At 35.8% G+C, this 25028-nt stretch overlaps 1 protein-coding gene across 2 annotated transcripts; it reads right to left on the bottom strand.

Moving 5' to 3' along the window:
* Positions 1 to 1805: 1805 nt before the first annotated feature.
* On the bottom strand, positions 1806 to 25028 carry LOC131165054 (zinc finger A20 and AN1 domain-containing stress-associated protein 8-like). 2 transcript variants are annotated; one of them, XM_058122703.1, is made up of 3 exons: positions 24907 to 25028; positions 24733 to 24817; positions 1806 to 2654 (listed from the first exon to the last, which is right to left on the bottom strand). In XM_058122703.1, exon 3 carries the CDS (start codon positions 2621 to 2623, stop codon positions 2108 to 2110), a length of 516 nt encoding a protein of 171 aa, XP_057978686.1. In that variant the 5' UTR covers positions 2624 to 2654; positions 24733 to 24817; positions 24907 to 25028; the 3' UTR covers positions 1806 to 2107. The 2 variants fall into 2 exon arrangements, with proteins under 2 accessions (XP_057978686.1, XP_057978687.1); XM_058122704.1 differs by having other exon boundaries at positions 24733 to 24814; positions 24907 to 25024.

Raw genomic sequence — 25028 nt, 5'->3', positions numbered from 1 at the left:
ATGATATGGGCTCATGTGAGAGGGTCTCACTAAATATAATAATATGGGTGCTATATTGTTGTACCCTGTAAGACCCCACCATGTGGACCCGTGACTCATAGTATAACTCGGATTATAAATATCTCAAAAATTAAGTGTATAAAAAAATTTTAAAATTTTTGAAAACCCAAGAAAATTCTACTTCTTATTGTCAAAAATCAAAGAAGATCAGTGAAAGATTTTTTTATACCTGAAGGGAGATTTTTTTTTTTTTTTATCTTTATTTTTATTTGTAAATAAAACTAATTTCATCATGATCTAAAGAAGGTTTGATTATACTAATCTTTCACAAATAAAATAGAATAAAGTCTCACTATCATGTCATTTGTACCGTGCATTATAAAAATATAGAAAAGCATAATAAAAATCTATGGAGAGAACGAACGTGGGATATTTACCAACCTTCTACTTTAAGAAATCTTATTTTAAAAATCCTACATTTTAAAATAGAATACCATATCAATAAAAATCTAAATTATAATATTAAAAAAGGTAATTAAATAAATTAAATATTCTTACTCTTATTCTATATTTAGACAGACCTTAAATTTATATTTATATTAGATTTAAATAAATATAATATAAAATTATATTGAAATTTATCGAAATCGATCCAAATCTAAATTTAAAGTTTAAAATTTATAAGTTCAAATGGAGCATTATCGCAAATATTAAAATCATAAGATTTTAAAAACCAACTAATCATGGGAATGTAAAATTTGCGACTTACATTTTGGTGAAGTATGGCAATGACAGTAAGTGTGGATTGTGTAGATGAAAGGGTAGGGGTGGGGGGTGCCCTACGCCCACAAAAAGCAAGGAGGGAGGGGTAGGGTTTGGCTAACTTGTGAGCTGGAGGTGCCCTATTAATTTATACTGTGGTGAGTGGGTAGGGTGTAGGTGGTGCTCTTGCCCTGGGGAGTGCCCACTTGGGGTTGGCCCTTTCCCACTTATTCCTTTGGGTATTTCACTTCCTTTTTTATTTTTTTTATTTTTTTTGGAAAGAAATTCACATGTTTTAATTTTTTTTTTCTTTTTCTTTATTAAAATTTTACTATATCTTGATTTATTTTGTTAAATATCGTTTAAGAAATACTTCACCTAAACAAAGGGTTGGTTCTTCTAAAAATGACATTTCGCCTACACAAAAATAAGATCCATTAAAAGTTATCCATAGTCTTTCAACCCTTTTGCTAACCCCAATTAGAAAAATGTGTTTGGTCGATATGTTAGAATTTTTAGAAAGAAAGAAACGAGATTGAAAAATTATTCAATTAAATTACCTACGGCCAATCAGATCTTAAATTTTAAATTATCTTGAATTGATAGTTATTTGTAGATCAAACTTTCCATTATAATCTAAATCCAAAAATTTGATCAATAATTTAAAATATAACTTGTTTAGATAAGTTAACCTAATAATAATTTTCCTATTAAGAAATGAAAGCTGCAAATATAAGACCGCAAGTCATTTCATGCAAGCAGTGCTACCATTGCAAGTTCATCTAGGTACACCAACACCAAAAACACTTTCATCCGAACACAATGGAAACCTAAGTTTCATTAAATTTAGGCTTGGACACCACATCCTTGATAAGGAAACCTTGCCCCAAGCCTTCTAGCTTTATAATCATATGTGCTTTATATGTAGAGCTACGCAGTAAGAACATTATGGATTTTATTTTATTTTTTGTAATGTTTTCTGTGTGAACCAATCCCAATATCATTGTCCAAATGAAATTGCAATTCTGAAACACACAAAACCAGAGATTCAACGTGGCTCAGTATATCAAACCAGCACAAACAAGCACTACAACCATAGCAAACTGATATAAGCCTTATCAGTCACCAGATGGGAAATATGTTTTACCTACCATTTATGCCTTCAACCATTCACATCACAAAACAACATCAACCACAGCAGAAACAACTAACCAAGTCAGAACAAGTTCATGGGCATAGAGGAGCCAAGCATTCCACATATGATGCTTCATAGTTATCCATATTCGTGGATATTGAGGAGAAGCCAAGATTTCAACATAAGATCTTGTGTAATCATCCAAGACGCCTAGATCTTATCGAGCTTTTCAGCCTTCACAACTGGGTTGGCTTTGGCTATAGCATCCCGGGCAGCAGTTCTATAATCGAAGGGGCAGTTGTGTTTGTCAGAATAGCGATGAGCTGCACAGAAAACATGCCCACACCGACAATTGAACCCCGTTAGACCAACCCGCTTCCTGCAAGTGCTGCACCTATTTGGGCGATCCTTTGCCTTTTCATTGCTCCCGCTGGAAGCTGAAGCAAAATATCCCCCTTTTGTGTTGATCATTGGGTTTGCTGTACCAGGTTGTACATCTACAGTGACAGCCACAGCAGATGAATCTTGAGAACTGCTGCTGGAGTTGTTTGTGAGATTCCCAATTGATGAGGCAGCAAGTTTAGCCTGTTCTTCCTTCAATGCCAAGTCCTTGTGGCACTTGGAGCACAAGTTCATTGTAGTTACACTCCCAAAGAAACCACAGTTGTTGGCACAAAGTATTGGAGCGTCAGGGGGAGCTTGGCATCCTGTCTCTTTGTGCTCCATCTTTTACACTTTTTTTTTTCAAAAAACCTTCCTGCACCATCAATTGTTTTCAGAAAAACAAAATACAAACATCTACCAGAAACTCTTAACCCTCCACCTCACATCCCCAACCTCTGGGTCAAAGGAGATGAACAAAACCAACCAATATGTGTACACAAGCAAAATTATGGTCTACAGAGACAGGTCTAAAAACCAAAACATCATAAAGGAAAATGAGATTCAAATCAAATCATATCACAAAGCATATTGAAATAATGTGATCACTGACTCACATACTCTTTAATAAGGAAATAAAAAGTGCGTGAAATTTAATATATAGCCAAAAATTAAAAACCATTTCATCGCTTAGCTACGTGGTGCAAATCAAAATCTTTGATTTAACAAATAATGCCAATAGCACAAAACTCATCTTTTTCCTAGCTAACTATTACAAAGCAATAGAAGAACCACTACCAATTTATTCAGTGGGATCAGTTACATGAATCCTATTTTGCCATTCTACACAATTTGAGACAATTTCCTAAGAAATATAAAGTTCTATAAAATCCATTCACCCCTCCTACAGCTTTTATCACCAACTATATCACTCTTTCTCATTTCAGCATCACTTGATCTGCATTGCAAGTGCCCTAACCATCAGACACTTCTTTTGTCTTCTGAGCAAGCTATAGTGGCTCTGATTCCACGTAAACATCTCACTCTCAGAAATATAATGACACGCAAAAAGCACCTTTCTCCTTGGACATAATAAAAAGACCAGGATCACACAGCCAAATGGAAAGCTCTAGACCTCGCCTAACCCCTTCCTTTACAAATTGAAATCTTTGGCAAGATCATTACAAACTAACTTTTCTCTTTCTTTTTTTCTTTTTTTCTTTTTACTTGACAACATAACTATGAATATCAAGAGCTTATGACTCCTTTTTAAAAAATTAGTCACAAACTTTTTTTGCATTTGGGTGGGTGGGGTGTTGAGGGTAGGGATTTGGGTCGGAGTGTTTAGAGTGCCTTCATCCCACGTTTGGAGGCCTGCCACAGCACTTAAACGAAGTGTAGGCCCTTTTCAGCAAATTCTTCTACAATAAGGAACAACATCAATTATCAGTTGAAGTACAGGCAACAACATGTAGCAACAACCAAGCCTAACATTCCACTAGGTGGGATCAGCAACATCTCTGGAAGCAGAGTGTTGTTAAATCCATTTTTACTACCTCAATCTAATATATTTTAGGTCCTCCCCTCCCCCTCGTGTGACCTTTTATAACAACCCAGCCTGGAGGGCCCTAGCCGAGGCAGCATCATTGCTTTTGGGAATTGAGCCCCAATCCTACACATTATAAAACCCAACCTACAACACAAACCACTGAAACTTACCTCATTCGTAGATAATTACCAAAACCATACATCCACCTACAAGATGCCTTAGTAATACAAAGTGTAATATTACCACCAAATCATAAATAATTATCATCAGTACATAACTATAGCAGCCCAGATACCTCAAACATAGAACCAACAACTACCAAGCCAACAACTACCAACTCTTCCCCCAAAGCCCCACCAAAAAAAGAAACCTGAACGAAAGTAATGACAAAAACTGAATATGGTTCTCACATGAATCCCTAGCATCGAACACTAGCTCAGGGCTTTAATTACCTAGAATGGGAGAAAAACAGTGAGTTCAAATGGCCAATAGGTTTCCTAATTGTTACAAGATATCATGAACCATCCACACTACTTAAGGGCCGTTTAATATCATTGTCAAAAATTACAAAAATGAAAACTAGAAACGAAAATCTAAAAAAGAAACTAAAGACCAAAAACTAACAACCTATTTGGTGGTTAATATTTATAAAACAAACACAAATTAGAAAAATAATTAAAAAATGCTCATTTTCATCTTTAACTCAAATTATGTAATTAAAATATGATTAAAATAATAAATTTCAGAATAATACAGATAAAAAAATAATATAATAAGAATAAAAGTTATTATAATGGTTTTACTCAGTGTTTTAAAAGGCTCATTTGAGGCTCGCCTCAAGGCAAGACATGCCTAAATGCCTTGAGGCTCAATCGAAATACCAAATTCCAAAAAGGCTAACACATTATTTGCTAGGGCTTACACAGTTTTACAAAAGGCACACCTTTTGCCCCTTTTTAGTTGAGGCTTGTGCATTTTGGGTGTGTTCTCAGGTTAGAATTGGTAAGAAAATTTTAACTACATGTTTATATAAAAGCAATATCATAATATGGGTTGATTTATAAAATTCTTGAACCTCAAGCTTTCCAAAATAACTAAGAGTCGTATTTCAGATCATGAAAATAGTTTGAACTTTATAATAGTACAGTTATCTCGTCATGATTTAAGTCATGTACTCAAGTTAGCAATTTTTGAATGGCCAACAATTAGTTTGCAAAGTATATATAATGATTATAATCTTTCTTTTGTACATTATATTTGTGATTTTCTTAATTTTTTCTTTATTTTTACAATACAAATATTTGCTTACATATTTTTATCTTGAAAACAAATTCTCAAAAGGCTTAAGCCCCAATGCCTTAAGGCTTATGCCTTGCCTCTTAGGGGTTAAAACGTCTCGCCTTACGCCTTCGCCTTTTAAAACATTGGTTTTACTTAATTGTTATACTTACAAAATTTACTTTACAATAATTTCATTGGACATGACAATTGAAAAATAGTAAAAATATTTTGTAAATGGCACTATTATTTTTAAAAAAAAATATGTATATTTCTATTTTAATTATATTTAAATTTAAAATGGTCATTTTATTTTAGTTTTAATCTTAAAGTGTATAAAATGAATCATTTAATCCAAAAGAAATATTTTCTGGATATTAAAATTTCTAGCAATAGGTCGCCAAAACAACTGAAAACCATAAAATTTGATTTACAATTCTTTCACAAATAGCTGAAATCTGACAACATAAACAAAGAAAACTGACAACATAAACAAACGCATTTTTATAATCTATTTCTTCACTGAGCAAAAACAAATACAAAAAATAGAAAACAACAACGATACCAAATAGACCCTCGGCTTCCTTAAATATCATAAAGTGTAAAACTTTAGTTTAGCTTCCCACAAATAATACACTCCAAAAAACGCAATTTTAACTATCAAAAAACAATCACATCTCAGTAGAGACAGCCCCAATGCACCTCGCTCCCGAAGACACTCCCTCTATGCACACTTCAGTTGCAGCCTCCAACACATGATAATACAACCAAACAGCTCAGGACTGCATGGTTAAAAAGTGTCATACCTCTAGTTTCCACGCACAATTATTCAACCCTAGCCATGCGATCGTATTTATCCATATTACCAAAAGATTACAGAGGTTAAAACTACACAAATCGAAGACTAGCATACCATTGAGGTGCTCATCATAGAACAACATGATATACACAACAATTCAAATTCAGGATTAAACCAAGTCACCAAGAACAAAACATACATATTTGTCTTTGTTAAAGGTTATTTTAGTCTTTTAGATTATTAGTAAGTGTGTTTGAATGTTAATCAGTGAGAGCTAGTAAAGGTATTATGGTCATTAGAATATATTTGATTTGTATTATAAATTGAGGAAGAGACCTATCTTCAAAGTTAGGTTATTCATCTAATCAAAATCTCAACATGGTATCAAAGCGTGATCCAACCTAAACCCTATCCCACTCAGTTGTCGCTAGAAACACCACCCCATCGCTACCCTTCTCAGATCCACCTCAACCCTTCATTTTTTCACAAAACCAACCCTATAGCCAAAAATAGAACCCTTTGAAACCTACCCCTACAAAATCCCATCACTAGAAAGTGTCCCACGCATTGCCACGTGCCAACATACTACCGGCAGTACTGAACCCACGTGCCAGTGCATGAAAGAGATTCCGAGCACCTCTTTTCTGAGTTTTTCCTCCACCATGTTTTGATTCCTTCCCCAGACCATATTATCAAGTTGTTCGACATGTTTTTTGCTCAAAGATCCAACCCTTCTCGATCATGCACTCATGGTAATCCATTAGTTGTTGTTCGGTGTTCATAAAGGCTTTCTTGTGAGTTTCTTAGAGCAATGGCAGTGTTCAAAAGTTGATTTCTGAGGCTATGGCAATGCTCTATATCAGTTTGCAAGTGATTCACCTCGTCTATGGCTGTTTCTGTGCTTCACATTGTTTATGGTTATCTCAATTAGTTTTAATTGTTCCTCTAGTTTGACATTGGTGTAGCTGTTGGTTTCTGAATATTGGGATAATATCTATGAATCCTAAAAACATGTCTCCTTTATCGCTGCCACAAATAACAACTCAAAATTTCGATGGAAATAATTATGCTCAATGGTCTAAGGTTGTTCAGGTTTATTTAGTAGGATTAGGAAAATCTAACCACTTGCTCCAAGCTAATACTTTTGATGAAAAGAGAAAAGAAGTGTGAATTTAGGAAGGTGCTTTGATTGTTTCCTTCCTATGGAATTCGATCGAGCCCCAAGTTGCACGAATGTGCATGCATCTATATACATGCAAGGAGATTTAGGATTATACCAAGCTTCTTTACTCTAGTAACTTTACATGTATGTATGATTTATCCCAGGAGCATTGCAGATTATTTTGGAGAGATGTAACATATTCACGAGGAGCTTAAAGTTGTGCAACCCATGACCGCCGATGTTTGTGAGATGCAAAAGTAGAAAGAGCAAATGACAATTCTTCGGGTTCTAAGGGGCTTGATACCCGAGTTTGAGGCAATCTAGTCCGAGATACCTAGTAGTGCAACGTTGCCATCATTTTCCTATGTTTATTATCGCTTCCTTCGTGCTTCCTTTAGCACACATTCTCCTGCTCTTGCATTGACTCTGAGAGGACAACCTTTGCCACACATGGTTATTCTAGTTCTCTACCAAACAAACACGGAAGTTATCAAGGTGGTTCGAGCAATCATAGCAGTGTGGCACTCCTCGCAAGTGCACTCATTGTGGATGAATTAATCATACTATTCAGTATTGTTGAGATCTCCGAGGTAGACCTTCACATGTTACTAATGCAACCACTACCGATTCCACACCTTTAGGGCCAAGTAGGGGGCAACATACTATATCTATGTAAGAGGAAGAGTATTCCAAGTTCTAGTAGTATCAAGCGTCACAACAAGCTTCTCTTCCCATTGCATCCCTTGCCCAAACAGGTAATCCCACAACATGTTTGTCATCCATTACTTATTGTCCTAGTCCTTGGGTTATAGACTCCACTACCACTAATCATATCATAGATATACCTAAGTTCTTTACTCTTTAGAATCCTGCAAATTTACCTTGAGTTACTCTTGTTGATGGATCCACCGTTGCTATTAATGGAATTGGGACTCTAAATCTGACTTCTTCTATTTCTCTTCCTTTGATTTTGTCTATTCCCAAGTTTCCTTTCAATCTTATGTTCGATAGCAAGATTACTAGATCCATGAATTGTTCAGTAACATTCTTCCTTGAGTCTGAGGTTATTCAAGATTTGAAGACGAGGAAAACAATTGGTAGGGGCGTGAAGCTAATGGACTTTATCACTTTAAGTCATCTTCTACTACCTGCAATGTTGCTGCCATACCTCTCCAAATTCATTGTCGCTTTGGTCATCCTTCATTGTAAAAGTTGAAATGTCTAGTTCCTTATTTGAGTTCTATGTCTAGTCTTGATTGCGAGTCTTGTTAGTAAGAAAAGCATCATCCTATCCCTTTTGCTTCCCAAGTCAATAAACAAGCTACACGCCCTTTCATGTTAGTCCATGCTGATGTTTGGGGTCTTAGTAGAATTGTATCCAAGTTGGGTTTCCCGTAACCTTTGAGGATGATTGTTCAACAAGGATGACTTGGCTATATTTAATAAAAAGATCATTATGAGTTATTTCATATATTTTGTACCTTTTATTCTAAAATAAAGACTCAATTTGATTTGCCAATTCATATACTTCAAAGTGATAATGTTAAAGTTTAGTACTCAATTCACTACTCATACGACTCAGTTTGGTATTGTTCATTAATCATCTTGTGCCCACACTTAACATATGGTCGCAAAGAGGAAAAATAGACATATCCTTGAAATCACTGGCAACTTAATTTCTCAAATGCATGTACCTAAAGTGTTTTGGAGTGATGTTGTACTTATTGCTTGCTATCTTATCAATAAGATGCCATCCTTCATTTGTTCTTACTGGTAAAATTCCCTACTCCATTCTCTTTCCTAATTCACCTTTATTCTCTCTACCTCCTCGTATATTTGGGTGTGTGTCCTTTGTTCAACAACTAACTCCCAGGGTGGATAAGTTGGATCCTCGTGCTATAAAATGTGCCTTTCTAGGTTGCTTATATACTCAAATGGGATATCGTTGTTATAGTCCTACAATACATCTCTTCTTTGTTTTTGTAGATGTTACTTTCTTTGAGTCTACACCTTACTACACCCAGTCCTTGGGTGCTTCCGATCTCAATAAGTCTTGTCCTCTGACAAATCTTCTAGATTCTAGTTTGTTGTCCTTGCCCAATCAACCACATGCGTTTGTAGTTCGAGTGCTTCTCATCATCTTGATCATCCTAATTTACAAATGTACTCACGATGGCGGCTCCAAGTAAGAGAGTCCCTTCTAGCTCCTACCACCATGTATTGGGTTTTCTCGTCTGATGATCATAATTCCTATAATGTTGATCCTCTCATTGCTATCCAAAAAGGTAAACGCACATGTGCACAACATCCCATTTCCAACTATGTTTGCTATAACTTTTTATCACCCTCTTGTTATTGTTTTGTCACTATTTTATCATTTGCTGACCTTCCTAAATATGTTTTAAAAGCCTTAGCCCACTCTAGGTGGAGGAATGCCACGGTTGAAGAGATGAATGCTTTGTGGGCAGTGGTACTTGGGACTTGATATCTCTTCCTCCCAACAAGTTTGTGGTTGGTTGTTGCTAGGTATACATTGTGAAAGTCAACCATGATGGTTTTGTGGCTTGTCTGAAGGCATATCTTGTTGCTAAGGGGTATACTTAGGTGTATGGTTTGGATTACTCCGAAACTTTTTCTCTGATTGCCAAACTTGCATTAGTATACATGTTCGTCTCCTTGGCTACCACTTGTCACTGGCATCTGCATCAGTTGGATATGAAGAATACCTTATTGCATGATGATCTTGAGGAAGAGGTCTATATGGAGCAACCACCTAGGTTTGTTGCTCAAGTGGACTAATGCTTATTGTGTCGGCTCAAGAAGGCACTATATGGTTTTAAAAAGTCTCCCAGAGCATGGTTTGGTCGGTTCAGTGTTGTAGTACTTAAGGCTGGTGTTTGACGATGTGCAATGGATCACTTTGTTATTACAGGCAATAATGATATAAAGATGTTTAAAGTCTTTAAATTTCCCTACAATCTAAGTTTCAAACTGAAGATTTGGGACCGTCGAAATTCTTCTTGGGCATAGAAGTGTCCAGGCTCATATGGGATCAATTTTGTCACAAAGGAAGCATGTTCTTGATCTATTGGATGAAACTGGACTGTTAGGATCCAAACCGGTTGATACACCCATGGATCCTAATAGCAAGTTAGTGTCGGATATGGGTGATTTGTTGCCTAATCCTGGACGATACTGGAGAATTGTTGGAGAGTTAAATTATCTCTCAATTGGTAGAAAAAATTGGATTTAAAATTTGAAGTGAGTTGGTCTTAAAATGTTTATGTTTTTATGTAATTATGTTAGGAAATAGGAAATATACATATGTTATATTGTTAATGTTTCATTATTTTATGATTTCTTGTTTAGATTAGATTCAGTCAGCAAATCTAAGGTGAAGAAGTGTCAGAGCAAATTAGCTAATCTGAAGTGTTTGGTGAACCATGATGGGAAGGATTTAAAGAAGGGTTTTCTGGGCTGATTGTAGCAGTTTTTACTTTTGTTTTTTTCTGTTTTTTGTTTTTTTTTTTTTTCCCTTTTCTTTTTATGGTTTAGTATCCTCACTCCTTCCTCTGATTGTACATTCTCTTTCCAAATATATCTTCTGTTATTATTAAAACAAAAAACACAAATGTTCTCTATTTTCAGATGAAGATCCACATATTTTGTGTGTAGAATCAACTGTTCTGCTCTTAGCCATTCTGTCCAGAGTTGGCTGTCTTTTTAGGATTCCTAGCCATGCAATAAAGGAATGTTTTAAGATACTATGCTTCATCCTTAATATTTTTGCCCATTCAACATGAGTATTTTTCTCTCTGAGATTTTTACAAGCAGAAGAGAAAGAGAAAGTGCCCAAGGAAAGACAGGTTCCATATGACTTTGTCCTTAATTTCAGAATTGAGATAAAAATTAATTTCTGCTCTAAAAGAAGAAACATTAACAGAATTCCTTATAGGCATAACACAATAGTTATCCCTGATTATAGAAGAGAATTTTGCATCAATTTGAACTCCTAATTCCACAGGAAAATATGTACCATAATGTTGAATAATGGGGCTGTTCTGATGCCAATTATCATAGAATAGATGAGTGTTTGATCCATTACCAATTTTGTGCACTATATGTGAATATGCATAAGCTCTAGCTTGAAACATAAGCTCTAGCTTGAAGCATCTTTTTCCAAATCCATGAGCTCCCTGAGGTTTCTTTAGCTGCCCATATACTCTTTCCATTTAATTTGTATTTATGTATAAACCATAAGAATGATTTTGAAGCACATATATCCCTAAGCAGTTTGACCATAGAGATGTTAGTCCATTCCTTTAGTAGTTTCATTTCCAATTACCCTTGATTGAGGCTTGCATACATCCTTCCACTTTACTTTGCATCCCTGGGTCTTCCATTCATTACCTCTCCATAAGAAAGCTTTAAACATTCTTTCCAATTCATCTATGACAGATTGGGGAAGGGAAATAGCAACAGAGCAATATCCAAAGATTTCTGTAAGATGGACTTTATTAGCTGAAGTATTCCAGGATAAGTATTTGTGTGTCCATGATGGATTCTACAAGTAATCCTTTAATTCATCTATGACAGATTGGGAAAGGGAAATAGCAGCAGAGCAATATCCAAGAATATTGTGTAAGATGGATTTTATAAGCTGAAGTCTTCCAGGATAAATGTTTGTGTGTCCATGAATGGATTCTACAAGTAATCCTTTAAAACCAACATTTCACTATCCATTATATTTACTCTTTTTGTAACTAGTGTTTAACCCAAATATCTTATAGGATGCTGTCCAATTGAAACTTGTAGCAAAGCAGCTATCATTCTTTGGCCTTGTCTTCAGCTATACCAGAGTAAAACAGCTCTGATTTGCAGGATTGCTTTTTCAACCCAGTCATTCTATAAAAAACCCGTAAAAGCATGCAAACACTCTTGGTAGAATCTATCTCTCCTTGTGCTAGTATTAACAAGTCATTTGCAAAGCAAAGATTGAACATATTTATCTTCTTACATCTGTGATGGCATTTAAGCCTCCCATGGATTGTAGAGAATTCCAATATTCTAGTCAACACTTCCATTAGCATAACTAAGAGATAATAAGAAATTGGGTCTCCTTGTCCTATCACCTTGCTGGCCTTCAAAGAAGCCTTCCATGGAACCATTTATCATGATAGAGTAAGTAGGAGATAAAATACACTCTTTAAACCATCTTATAAAGTTCTGAGGAGTTTCAATACTCAAAGAGTTGAAACAAAAAGCCCCAATGGACTGAATAGAGTGCTTTCATCAAATCCACCTTCAGAGCAAATCTAGGAGGGCTGGCATCTAAATGATATCCATGTAATAATTCTTCATGTCGTAGCCTTAGCTTATCGATAGGTCTTGCATTAGATACATACAGCATTTTCTTTTGAGCAGAAAGAATATTTCATGGATATTCCTCCCTTTGACAAATTCTGTCTGATTTTTCTAACAAACGAGCTTATACAAAGCTGTAATTTATTTGCCGTTATCTTTGTATTGCATTAATATACAATATTACAACAAGCTATGGGTCTGAACTCTTTGGGATGTGAAGAACTTTTTGTTTTAGGTACCAATGTCAATGGAGTATGAATTACTTGCCTGAGTAGCTTTGAGTCTTTGAAAAAAAAAAAAAAGAACAGCTTCTGATTCATCCTTTCCAACTATCTGCCAGCAACCTTTGAAAAACTTGGAATTGAATCCATCAGGTCCTGGAATTTTATCATCCAAGAATGAAAAAATAGATTTTTTTTATTCAAATTTTACTTTTCTCTTCATCTGACCAAGCAAAATATGTCATTTTCTTCAAACAGCTCATACTATGGTGTTTCAGCTCTGAATCTCTCTTCCCCAAGAGATTCTTATCATATTCATTTATTAGACCTGAGATCTCAGAATGGATAGCAACTTTTATGCCATCTTCAGTATGTAGGGCTCTTAATTGAAATTTGACCCTCTTATCATTTACCACTCTAGAAAATAACTAGTTATTTTTATCTCCTAGCTTTAACCAACAAGCTTTAGCTCTCTTCTGCAATATTTCCTCCTCCATACTGACGGCCGCCTCTAGGTACTCTTTCATTTTTCCATTTACATCTTCAGTGGAGCCTTTGAGACATAGCAGATCAGATTGAACTTGAAACAGATTCTGTTTGGCCATGATAAGCTTTCCTTTCAGATTTGAGAAATTTCTCTTGTGGGATTCCTTTAATTTTGCTTTCAAATGCTTTAGCTTCCTATAAAGAAAAAACGTGGGGGTTGTGTTTACCACACTAGTCCAAGAATCCAATACAATCTGCATAAAGTTCTTATTTTTAACCCAACAATTCAAAAATCTGAAATGTTTTCTGATATTTGGAGAAATACCAATTTAAACTCCATCAAAGCTGGACAATGATCTGAAAAGGCAAGCATTTGAAATTCCACTATCAAATTCTGATATACAGAGTTGAAATGCTGACCAAGTGAAATTTGGCCTTGTATAAGGATAGTCCTCAAGTCCAGTATTGAACAGAAGTCCTTTAAAATCCTTCATTCCAGCTAAGCCTCCCAGGGATATTTCATTGCTGCTTCCAGAAATCTCCTAAACAATCCCCAATAGATTTATATAGATGCATTAAATCAGTCTATTATACCCTCCTTTTCAACCTTTCATTTGAAGTATGTCGTAGTTTAATTCAACAATCAACATTGCCAATCTTAGATTGTAATAAGGAATGGCCTGATTATGCCTTTTTACTGCCAAAATATTGAAATGGTAGGGTTAAAGCCCGCCCATATTTTGCTTGTAGCTTTATCATTCTGAAAATTATGAAGGAATACCGTATTTTTGAATCAACAAGCACATTTCGTCAAAATTCTGAGATCTAACTTTTGTTTCATAGAGACCAATTAAGCTGATTTTCTGATTACTGATATATCTGCTAACTTCTTTTTGTTTGATGGGGTCAGACCCCTCATGTTCCAACTTGCAACAGTCATTATAACCCTCTTACGTAGCAGCCTCAACTCCCTTCGATTGACACTATTCATCCCAACCCTACCATATTTGAACCCAAAAATAAGAAAAATTGCTGCCTCAGTTGAAATCCTTTGAAACAATCAAAGATCCGCCATCTTCTTTGTTGATTAATAGACGTTCACATCAACTCATGCTGGTGCTTTTCGCATGTCAGTTAGTAGTCAAAATCACTACTTGTCGGAGCAACCTAGATGCTTGTGTTTGTTTGTCGCAGCCCAAGCCACTAAACTTGAAGCAGTTGGATTCAAAAAACATAACCAACACCCTTCACTGTTGTTGCCCAATCTTCTTTGGCAATAGTTCCTTGCTCATCCTTACCTCATCACTGGTGTTTTTCTCTGCGCAAGCTAGATCTCAATCTTGTTGCAACATTATCATCCAAAGTCGTTGGAGTCTCTAATTCCATCATTTGGTTCCTGGTCTTGTTTGCCAAAATCACTTGTTCTTTGTTGCAATGTTGTGCCATCAAAACTACAAGGGATTGAGGAAGACAAGTTACTAGGTGAGTTGCATGAAGATGATTTTGAAAGCTTGGACCAAACTGGTGCGCTGAATTGATGCTAGGAAAGAAAAAGGAGAGAGGAGGGAGGAGGAAGAAGAAGATTGGGGGAAAACACACACTAACTTCCAAATTTGAAATTCACTAAAAAAAAAAAATTCCCTTTGACAATACAACTATTATTTTTATTCTTTTTTTTTTAATATAGAAATACAACCTACTAATATAGAAAAACTAAAATAAATAAAATTACCTATGAACTCTTTATTAAATTAAAAAAATATCAAAAACACATAAATTAAGAACAAACGCCTAGATAAATATAATTTTGATTAATTACTCCCAACTCTATTGGGTCAAGGACCAAGTAATTTCTTGATTCGATTCTAGTGAATGAGTCAACCCAGAAAATTTGTTCTCAAATTTTGAAATCTTGGAGGATAAAAAACAAGCAATGAACTTGGAGGCTTTGAAAGTTTTTGCTTGAGTGTTGCAAGATGCCCCTATTACTTTGATAGGACCAAAAGATAGAAAAGAGCTTAATTAAGGATGGAGATCTCAACAATAGGAATGTTTTGAATAATTTGGATGTATTCAAGCATATGCATGCCCTTGGAAACTTTGACATGATCAATATTGCCAAATTCTTTCTCGGTGGATTGGTAAAACAGGTTTCACAATAATCTTCTTGCCATTATAGTGAATGACGTGCATTTTCATGCCCTTGAGTCCCACTTAGAAGTCGTCCAACCAAGGAGAACCAAGGAGCAGATGGCCGGTATTCATGGGTATGATATCATAGTAAACAGTTTCATAGTCATCCATTTGGATAGAAACTGAATAGCTTTCATTGACTTATATTGTTGTGGGTAGGGTTTAGGAGGAACTGCATATGAATAACAACATTTCTAGAAACCACATTCATAGGGCATTTCCCATCAATGATGATTTTGCAAACATTATCCCCACACTTGGGAAAGGTGCGAAAAGGCTTGATAGTGTGTTCAAAACATGACAAAGGCATCCCTTTTCCAATGAATTTTCACCATGTTGTTGGATTTTTTTTTTAGCTATTTGATTGGAAAATTGTAATTAGGACACAATTCAGGGTTGATTTACTATATGTACTAATATACTAATATGTCAGTCCACCCTTCAATGTATGAAACAATCATTTGAGGATGCACTCCTTAATTCAATTCCAATAAATTTCCAACTAAAACGTTAACTTAATCCAAATAATTTCCCAACTAAGTTTGAACTACCTTGAATCAAACATGTGAGGAGAGATAATTGGATAATGGGGAAAACTAGCAAGCATTAATCATTTCCTTGACTTAATAAAGTGAGTTCCTTTACTATTCTTGGATGATTTTTCTTGTCCACATTTTGATTAATAGAAAACTAGTTTCATGCGTATATGTGAAATTTGTGGTAAAATGTTCCTAAAATGTCCATGTCTTGATTTGATTACACACTCATCAATTAATAGACACCTAAGCTATTGATAGTTGGATGACAGTGAGTCGCTACTATTGTAATAAATAAATAAACAATTCACATGAATATTTTATGTTGATACTATGAGAACATGGAATGAAGATTTTGATTACATGGATGACCTAACTTGAAGATTTGTCTCTCCCTCTATTTATAATACAAATCAAATACATTCCAATGACTCTCACTAATTAACATACACACAATAATAATATTAAAAGACTAAAATAACCTTTACCACTCTCCCTCAAGTTGGAACATAAATATCATATGCTCCTAGCTTGTTACAAAAAAATTTCCTATGAGCACCCCCCAAGGCCTTGGTAAACAAATCAACAAGCTGCATATCGGACTTCACATAAGTGGTAGTAATGAGCTTCTGAACAAGTTCCTCTCGAACAAAATGGCAATCAACTTCAATGCGTTTCGTTCGCTCATGAAAGATCGGGTTGGAGGCAATATGAAGAGCATCTTAATTATCACAAATGATTCCATAGATTGAGAATGTGGAAGACCCAATTCTTCCAACATGTTCTTCAACCAAATAAGTTCACAACTAGGGTGAACCATAGCTCTATACTCTGGTTCAAAACTTGACTCGCCACCACAATTTGTGTCTTACTCTTCCAAGAAACCAAGTTACCACCAACCAAGACATAGTACCTGATTGTGGATCTTCTGGAAGGCAAATATAAGTGTGACCCGGATCTCTATATAAAAGACCTCTCCTAGGTGCACCTTTGAGATATCTCAAGATGCGAATTGCTGTGACTCAGTGACTTGTCCTCGGAGAATTCAGAAATTGACTCACAATACTTGTTGCAAAAGATATGTGGACTTCCCATGCTGGCAAATGATCACATGGTGTTGGGATGTGGAACTTCATTAGGAAACGTTGGGATGATTTCTTTTATTGTATTAGATTTCATGTGGGGAACGGGGACAAAATTTACTTTTGGCACAATGTTTGGCATGATCAGGAGGCTCTTAATATCTTGTTTCCAGCCATTTATAACTTTGTTCGTGACAAAGATGACTGCATCAGCCAGCACCTCCAAACGTCAGATCAGGGGTTCTTTTGGAACATCCCCTTCCTCAGAAATGCGGAAGATTGGGACCTACACCATAGCACAGACCTCTACAGCTATCTTTAAAACTTTCAGCATCAAAACAGCACAAATCAGCCAGCTTGGACCTTAGATAAGAAGGGGATCTTCACTGTTAGATCCTTTTACAGAAAACTCTGTCCTCCAGAATCCAATAGTAAAAAGTTTTCCTTGGAATCAAATTTGGAAGACAGCTGCCCCCACAAAAGCTGTCTTCCTTGCTTGGGAGGCAACTCATGGTAAGATCCTGACTTTGGATAACTTGCAGAGTAGGGGGAAATCCGGACTTTGGTAAGATGCCCCCCTTTGCATGGCTGATGCTGAATCAGTCGAGCATATCCTCCTTCATTGCCTTTGGACTAGGAGCCTGTGGAATTCGGATCTGAACTTAATCGGACATTGATGGGTCACCACCAACTCTACTGGGGAGGGTGGGGGGAGCTTTGGGCTTGGAGAGGGATTTGGGCAACAAAAGAGAAAAAAAAAAGGCTTTGTCACTGATTCCCCTCACAATTTTCTGGTGAGTTTAAAAAGAGAGAAATAGGAGAATGTTTAGTAACTCAACCTCAACACCTTAGACAAGCAAGGAGCAATGGATAATGGCTGTTACTATTGGCACAATGGAAATGTTGTTTATGACTTCAATGTAATCTTTGATATTTGCAACACCCTACAGGGTGGTTGATTTGATGTAACTTGGGCTAGCATCCCCTTGATGCTTTTTCAATAAATTCCCTACATTTATCAAAAAAATATTCTAAACAGTAGATGAAGAAACTTCCAAAATATGATTATTTGCTCTCCCATATAACAGAATGTTTATCTTCAATTGATTTAAGTTCTTTAATATTTGATAGTAAATATGATTAATATAATTTACAACTTTTGTTTCAATTTATTTTTTGATAGAGAAAGAAGAAATTGAAGAACAGAGAAAACACAACAAGGATCTTAAGAAATCCTCCTTGGACGAGGGAAAAAAATGAAAAAAAAAGACACAGAAAACATTAAAATTGTACTGCCATCCAATCAGCTGAAGATCCGAAAAAGACAATCCTTTAAAACAACCAGCAGCGAAAGCCCACAATGATGCCATATAGTGAATCCTATCCCAAAGCATAGAGCAAGACATACTCTTCCACCACAAAATACAAGCATTCCTCTCCAACCAAATACCCTACAAGAAAGTAACAAAAACCACCACTACACAACACAAAACCGCGTCTGCTCCTTCCAAAACCTTTTAAAAAAAAAATAGTTAAAAATCCTCCACTAACTCTGTACAAACCTGAATCTCCAAATACTCCAAATAATTTGTTCCAGACCCTCCAAGAAAAGGAACTGGTAAGGCCTGACCTAATATACATTGTTGGCCCACAACCTAACAGCTTAAGCTTTTAGGCAAAGTGGGTAATCTAACATGGTAACAAAGGTGGTTTACCAAGAGGTCCAGGGTTCTAGACTTCTAGTCTCGTTGCCCACGTTTATTGTGTGGTATTTAAAAAATTATTGTACTCCCTGTGATGGGTGTTGCTTATATTTTGTGCACGTGCGGGGGAGCGTTAAGGCTTGATATACAATGTTGGCTGACAATCTAACAGGTTAAACTTTTGGGTAAAGTGCTATTCTCACAGGAACAATGAAGAAAAAGGTGAGAAGCAGATTCGGAACTTTAAAAACATAAAGAACAAACATCCAGAGATAAAAAGATAAAGCCTTGAAAGACCTCCTACTCTCCAACAGAATGCTTTTTGATAAGAAATTTTTCATTAAAAATGAAACAATTTGCAATAATAGGTGGGTGAGGTGTCATCCAAAACGCGAAGAGCAACAACCAGAGAAATTCCAAAACAGCTGCCTTCCAATACCTTTGAAGCTTAGACAGCAACAGACCTAAAAAATCCAAACAAATGGGCCCAAAAAGATGCCAAGAACACAGCTCTATCCCATAACAGAATAGGAGTGGTTGTCCAACCTCTTATGGTTCCCACATCCTCTCTATCCAAAGGGTTGTTCACAAAATAGCAAAGGCTGAACAACACAGCAACACCATATATGCAGCCTTTTACTATGTGAGCCAAAACCCCAATGCCCCACAAGCAAGAGATCTCCCACGTTCCAAGGCACCACCCAAGCCCCATCAAAACAAGAGAAGAGCATTCCAAAGGTAGTTTGCCACCTAATAACAGAGGAAAAGGAGAGCTTTCATTGGACTCATGGCACATCAAGCACATATGATGACTGGGAGACTTGTAGGGTCTTCTTGTCTGTAGCAAATCATGCGTATTAATTCTATTGACAGTTTCAGTCCAGATAAGGTCCAAATCTTAAAAGGAACCTTTGCCCTCCAAATGATGTGGCTTCAAGGGAAGAAATTAAAAGAAACATTTCTTAAAAGTGTATGAAATAGATATTTAAGAAAGGAGACCTGAAGCATCACCCTGCCAAACCCTCTGGGAGTACAAAAATTACTAAAAAACAAAAACCAGACAGAAAAGTGAACTTCTTCACATTTCAATTCAGTTTTTCAGTTATAGTTTTTGAGTTCAGTTTTTATTTTTTTTAAACCAATTCTGTGTCTCCATTTCAGTTGTACAAGCCAAAAAAAAAATAGAAAAATCAAATTATTTTTTATCATTATTTAAACTTAAAATATTAGGATTTTTTAATTATTTGTTAAATTTTTTTGTTTTAAAGAAATTAACATACAAATTTTTAGTTGTGCTGCGCTTTATAAAAGTTTAGCTTTATAATTCATTTGCTTTAAAAGGGGAATAGAAGAATTTTATAGATGGGAAGAGGGTCACCCCCTTCTCCAAGGTATGAGACAATGAACAAGGAAGGAGGAGGACCCCCTTCTCTCATCTTCTTGTTTTATGCATGCAGTGCAACACTCCATTTTTATTTGTCCTACTCCTACATCGACTCCATCCAAGATTGGGGAGCCCCTTCCTCTTATAAAAACCAACCCTGCATCAATTGCACTTCAACCATGTGGACTGTAGCCCAATTTAGGTTTGCAACTTAGGCCTATTCCTTATAGGCCTAGCTATGATCAATGATGGGCCTAAATGTTAAACTGACTCTCATTTTTCAACCCAACCAATTACACCCCTACACATCATCATCTGCTGCATGAGGAGTAACTATGAACAACTGACCAAATCAAAGCCTTAATCTTAGAGGAGAGTTTGGCTTTCCAAATAGAACTACGACGCAGAAAAGACAAAAATTTATTGGATTGGAAACTCAAAAAAAGAACTGTGGAGGAGTCAAGGACCAACTAATTGTCCATCCTCATGGATGGACGACTACCTTCCAACAAATACAACAAAGAAGAGAGCACCAACACCTCCATGTAATTAAGGAATCATCAAAACTGAAGGTCCGTAGAAATGCCATGAATTGAAATACAATAGGAAGAAATAATTCCATTATGCAGGGGACAACCTACACAAAGGAGGAAAGAAATTGCAAAACGCAGCATCACCCATCCATATGTCTTCCTAAAACTGAATATGATTCCTATTACCAACAATAACTTTGGTATAAGGGATAAAGAGATGAGTCTGGAAAATACACTTCCAAGGGCTCTCAAATGGACACCTTAGCCCCATATTATCATCCATCCATTACCCTGCAAGTCAAATTTACTTATAGTAACTTCGCGCCAAAGGGAATTTTCCTCTCGCCAAAGCCATTTACACATTAAAGCAGTGTTTTTAGACACCAACTTCCAAAGACCCCAACCCCCTTCCTCCTTAGACCTACAAACAGCCCCCAACTAACCAAATGATCACTACTCTCCCCATCCCAGACCACAGAAATGTCAGAAAAACTCTCATGACTGTCAATATTTCTAGCTACTGAGAATTTTAAAAATAGAGAAGAAATACATAGGGATGCAAGAAAGACAAGTCTGAATAAAAGTGATCCTCCCATCTAGAGAGAATAAAGCACTCTTCCAACTAGTTAACCTCTATGACATCTTCTTCACAACAGAATCCCAACACCCAACCGACATGACTTAACACCCAAAGACATCCCTAGATAAATCAAAGGACAATCTAAAATACCACACTCAACTAAAGAATATGACTCAAAAGATCTAGATTCACTCAAATTAATACCAATGTAGTTAAAATTGAGATTTGGGATTGCTAATAGGTTGGAAATATCAGATTGAGGATCATTTTATTTATAAAAATGAATTTACAAGTTATTTTTCATAAATTTAAGTATGATAAACTGAAAAATTGTATCGTACCTGTTCAAGACAAGGAAAAATTTTCTTAGATGACAAAAATCCATTAATAACAAATCAAAAATACATAAGTAGAATAAGGTATCCTCCACAAACTAACTGCAAAGCGCTGCCCACCAATATCTTTGAAGATCAGAGAGCAATATCCAGCTAGAAATTTCAAAGAATGTACTTAAAAAGACACATAGCACGCACTACACAACCAAAAAATCCCTCCCTCTTCTACTCTTCCTAGAACCCTGAAATCTCACAAGTAAGAACTCGTATACGTCTTTGTGGAGCTACCCACATTTTCATCAGAAAATGATAAAAGAGCATCCCATAAATTCCTTGCCACTGAACAATGGAGGAAAAAGTGTGCATTAGTCTCCCTGGACTCACTCGCTCGAGTCACTCGCACTCGCGACACATATACAAATATCTGCATGAGAACCTTATTGGGCCTTCTTACTTGTAACAAGTTGTTCATATTAATCTTGTTAGGAGATAGAGTCCAAGTAAAAACATGGACCTTAAAAGGAACCTTAGCCTTCCAAACAACATGACACACATGAAAAGGAGAAGGGCTTGCAGGTCTAGGAAATAACAGGTAGCTTGTAAGGTAGAACCCCCATGTAACAAAGAGATTGCATTCTTAAGTCAATCAAATTGGCTTATAGTGAAAAAAGAGAAAATACCTGTAGAGAAAAAAAATGAAAAAATAGTCAACAAACAATTATACAACAAGAACTTCTAAAATATATTCAAAATCTAGTAAACAAATAACTAAAGACAAACTATCAAGCACACTCATTAAAAACAGTGTCAACATTCAACCACCATTTGATTCATTAATATCACCGAGATCATCACAAGTGACTACATCAGAATCATTTTTGAGTCCTTGGTTTTGTTAATATTGCAAACCATTTCCTTAAGTTGTGCAATCCTTGTACAAGTTAATACAAACACCAAAACTGAAGTACAATTTTAAATTTAAAATATAAAATGAATTGTAGGATCTTACGATCCTATTATAATCCTATTTCAATCCTACCAATTTGCCATTCTACATAGGATCAAGATTGCTTTGGTAAAATGGGATCATTGGATATGATCACAATTTTAACAACCACATTAATACAAGCTAAACCACTCTTCCCCAAATTTATTTTTAAACAAGAAGCCCTATCAGACAACTCTAAAGCAGTGAACACATTCAAAAAAGATTCTTTTGATCCTCTATATCAAACTTTAAAAGGTTGAAATGTTTTTAAAAAGTATAAAAGCTTTAGTAAAAATTTGCTAAAGCAATGCACAACCAGCCTGAAGACATAACAGCCTATACTAGACAGAAACAGATCATGACACCATGGCAGACTGTAGCGAATGACATGGATGTGAATGCAGGCAGTTACAAGATATCATCCCGTAATGGTATCACCGTTACACAATAGTGTTATAACAGCTGAAACCACCTTAAAGCACGAAATCTAACATGAAACTCAAGTTCAACTGAAGAAATAACTCAAATTAAACTAGATGACTTTGCAAAAATCATATAGTAACCAAGTTGTGTAGCACACACTTGCCAACAATAATGCTTTAAAATTGAATAAGTTGATATTAAAACTCAATATAAGAGCTTGACTATATTAAAATAGTCTGCCCATCTCAGTATATTTACTTTTATGCTCCAAGTTAACCAATATATAGGTTGCAAATTTCCCAAACATTCATCAATCTATGACTACTAAACAGATTTAGTTCACAAAATATCAAACAACCTAAGTAGTCAAAACTGTGATGGGTCTCATGGCTTCTATAGTAAAGCTCTTGAGCATGAATAATCTAGAGCACAGGCCTCCCATAACTCAAAATCAGACCACTGTACTAAATAAGTCAGGCCCTAGAGAAAGCCTTGCTACCCAAACATGAAAGCAGCCACATATCGATTAGGTTGAGTGACTTGAGGAGGTTAATTATTTCACAAATTTCTTTGCGTTGTAATGAGGAATTAACCCAATTTAAAAATATAAATGCCAAAACTGCAAACATAATAAACATGTCAACCTGCAATAATAAGCTGAACAAGACCTCCTTTGACACCCATTTCAAAGATAGTGATTCATCGAAGCCTCCAAGATAATTTGTAGCAACATGTGCTCCGTACATGCTCCTCGCTTTGCATTTTTGCCTATCTTTTCATCACATTTGTTAGTCAAGCGTACCATAGTTCTCTAGGCTAAAGCAAGATAGTCTTAGCTAAGCTCTCATAATCCATGTTTGGCACAGCTAGGGTGAGAGGGAAATTCTTATTCAGGCTACAGCTGGCCAGTCCCCCACCCCTCTTCCACTGACCCACAAAGGGAAAGGCATTTTGTGGGTGTAAAAACTATAATTGCCATGTCATGTCCAACATCTTAATTTTTTTGTCCCCATGTACGTCTCATGCCATACTCACATCTCTTGTCCATGTCAATGCTTCATAGCCTGTGACTTACCTCCTTTTGGATTCCCCCACTACTTCACCTTGAAACTTCAGCCTCTGCCACTCCACTCCTTACCATCAACCTATCCTCCATTAAGCATTTTTTTTGGCTTCATGTTCATTCCCTTCACTTTGTAGAAGAATATTAGGTCGTAAGCAGACAGAAACCCAACAAGATCCTAGAGACACAAATCTAATCTTCAAACCTCCAAACCAAAACATCAACCAAAAATAATAATAATATAATAAATAAATAAAAAGTGCCCAAATCCAATCACATCTAGACATTTAATAAAAATCAAAATATATTAAAATCCTAAATGTGAGATGATACGATCTTTGTCCTCCAATCGGAATCAAGGAAATACATGAATGAGCTTTTCAATAATAACGCAAATCCTAAACTAGTATAGAGATATAGATTAAAATTAAAAATAGAAAAGGAAAAAAAAAAAAAAAACACAAACACAAACAACAAAACAAAAAATTAAGAACAACAATAATAAATAACATACTCAAAGCAATTCAATTGAAGTGTGTACTCGGAAAAAAAAAAAAAAAGGTTTAAGATTACAAAGCAATACAAAACTCAAAAACACGTAATTCTATACCCACTTTTTAAAAAATAAAATTAAAATTGAACAAATCTAGAATACGACCCAGGCACTTCCACAAAACAGAACTATTTCCGTAAACGAAGAATTCCCAATATCATACAGCACGAAATAGAAACCCCATCAACAACTCAATAAAAAAAATACGAACAGAACTCTAACCTGTTCACGGGGAAGATAATCTCTGGCAAGTAGTTTCTCTGATCGCTCCAAACTCAGAAAAATCACTTGATATGAGCCTTACCTCCTTCAATTATAAACAAAAAATAAATCTATTGCATCAAAAAGTAAAGTTAATAGTTCGGTTCGGAAAAGAGAGAGAGAGAGAGAGAGTACCCCTCAGGGAACAGGAAATGAACTCAGAACCACAGAGAAGCGAAATCCAAACGATGGTATAGTATTTAAATGCCGAAGGAGAGTGGAGTTCTTTTTCGGTTTTTCTTTTGGACTCAAAATTC

Source organism: Malania oleifera, chromosome 9, assembly GCF_029873635.1.
Source record: "Malania oleifera isolate guangnan ecotype guangnan chromosome 9, ASM2987363v1, whole genome shotgun sequence".
NCBI lineage: Eukaryota > Viridiplantae > Streptophyta > Magnoliopsida > Santalales > Ximeniaceae > Malania > Malania oleifera.
The sequence above is the reverse complement of the archived record's forward strand: the minus strand, read 5'-3'. Positions and strand labels throughout refer to the sequence as shown.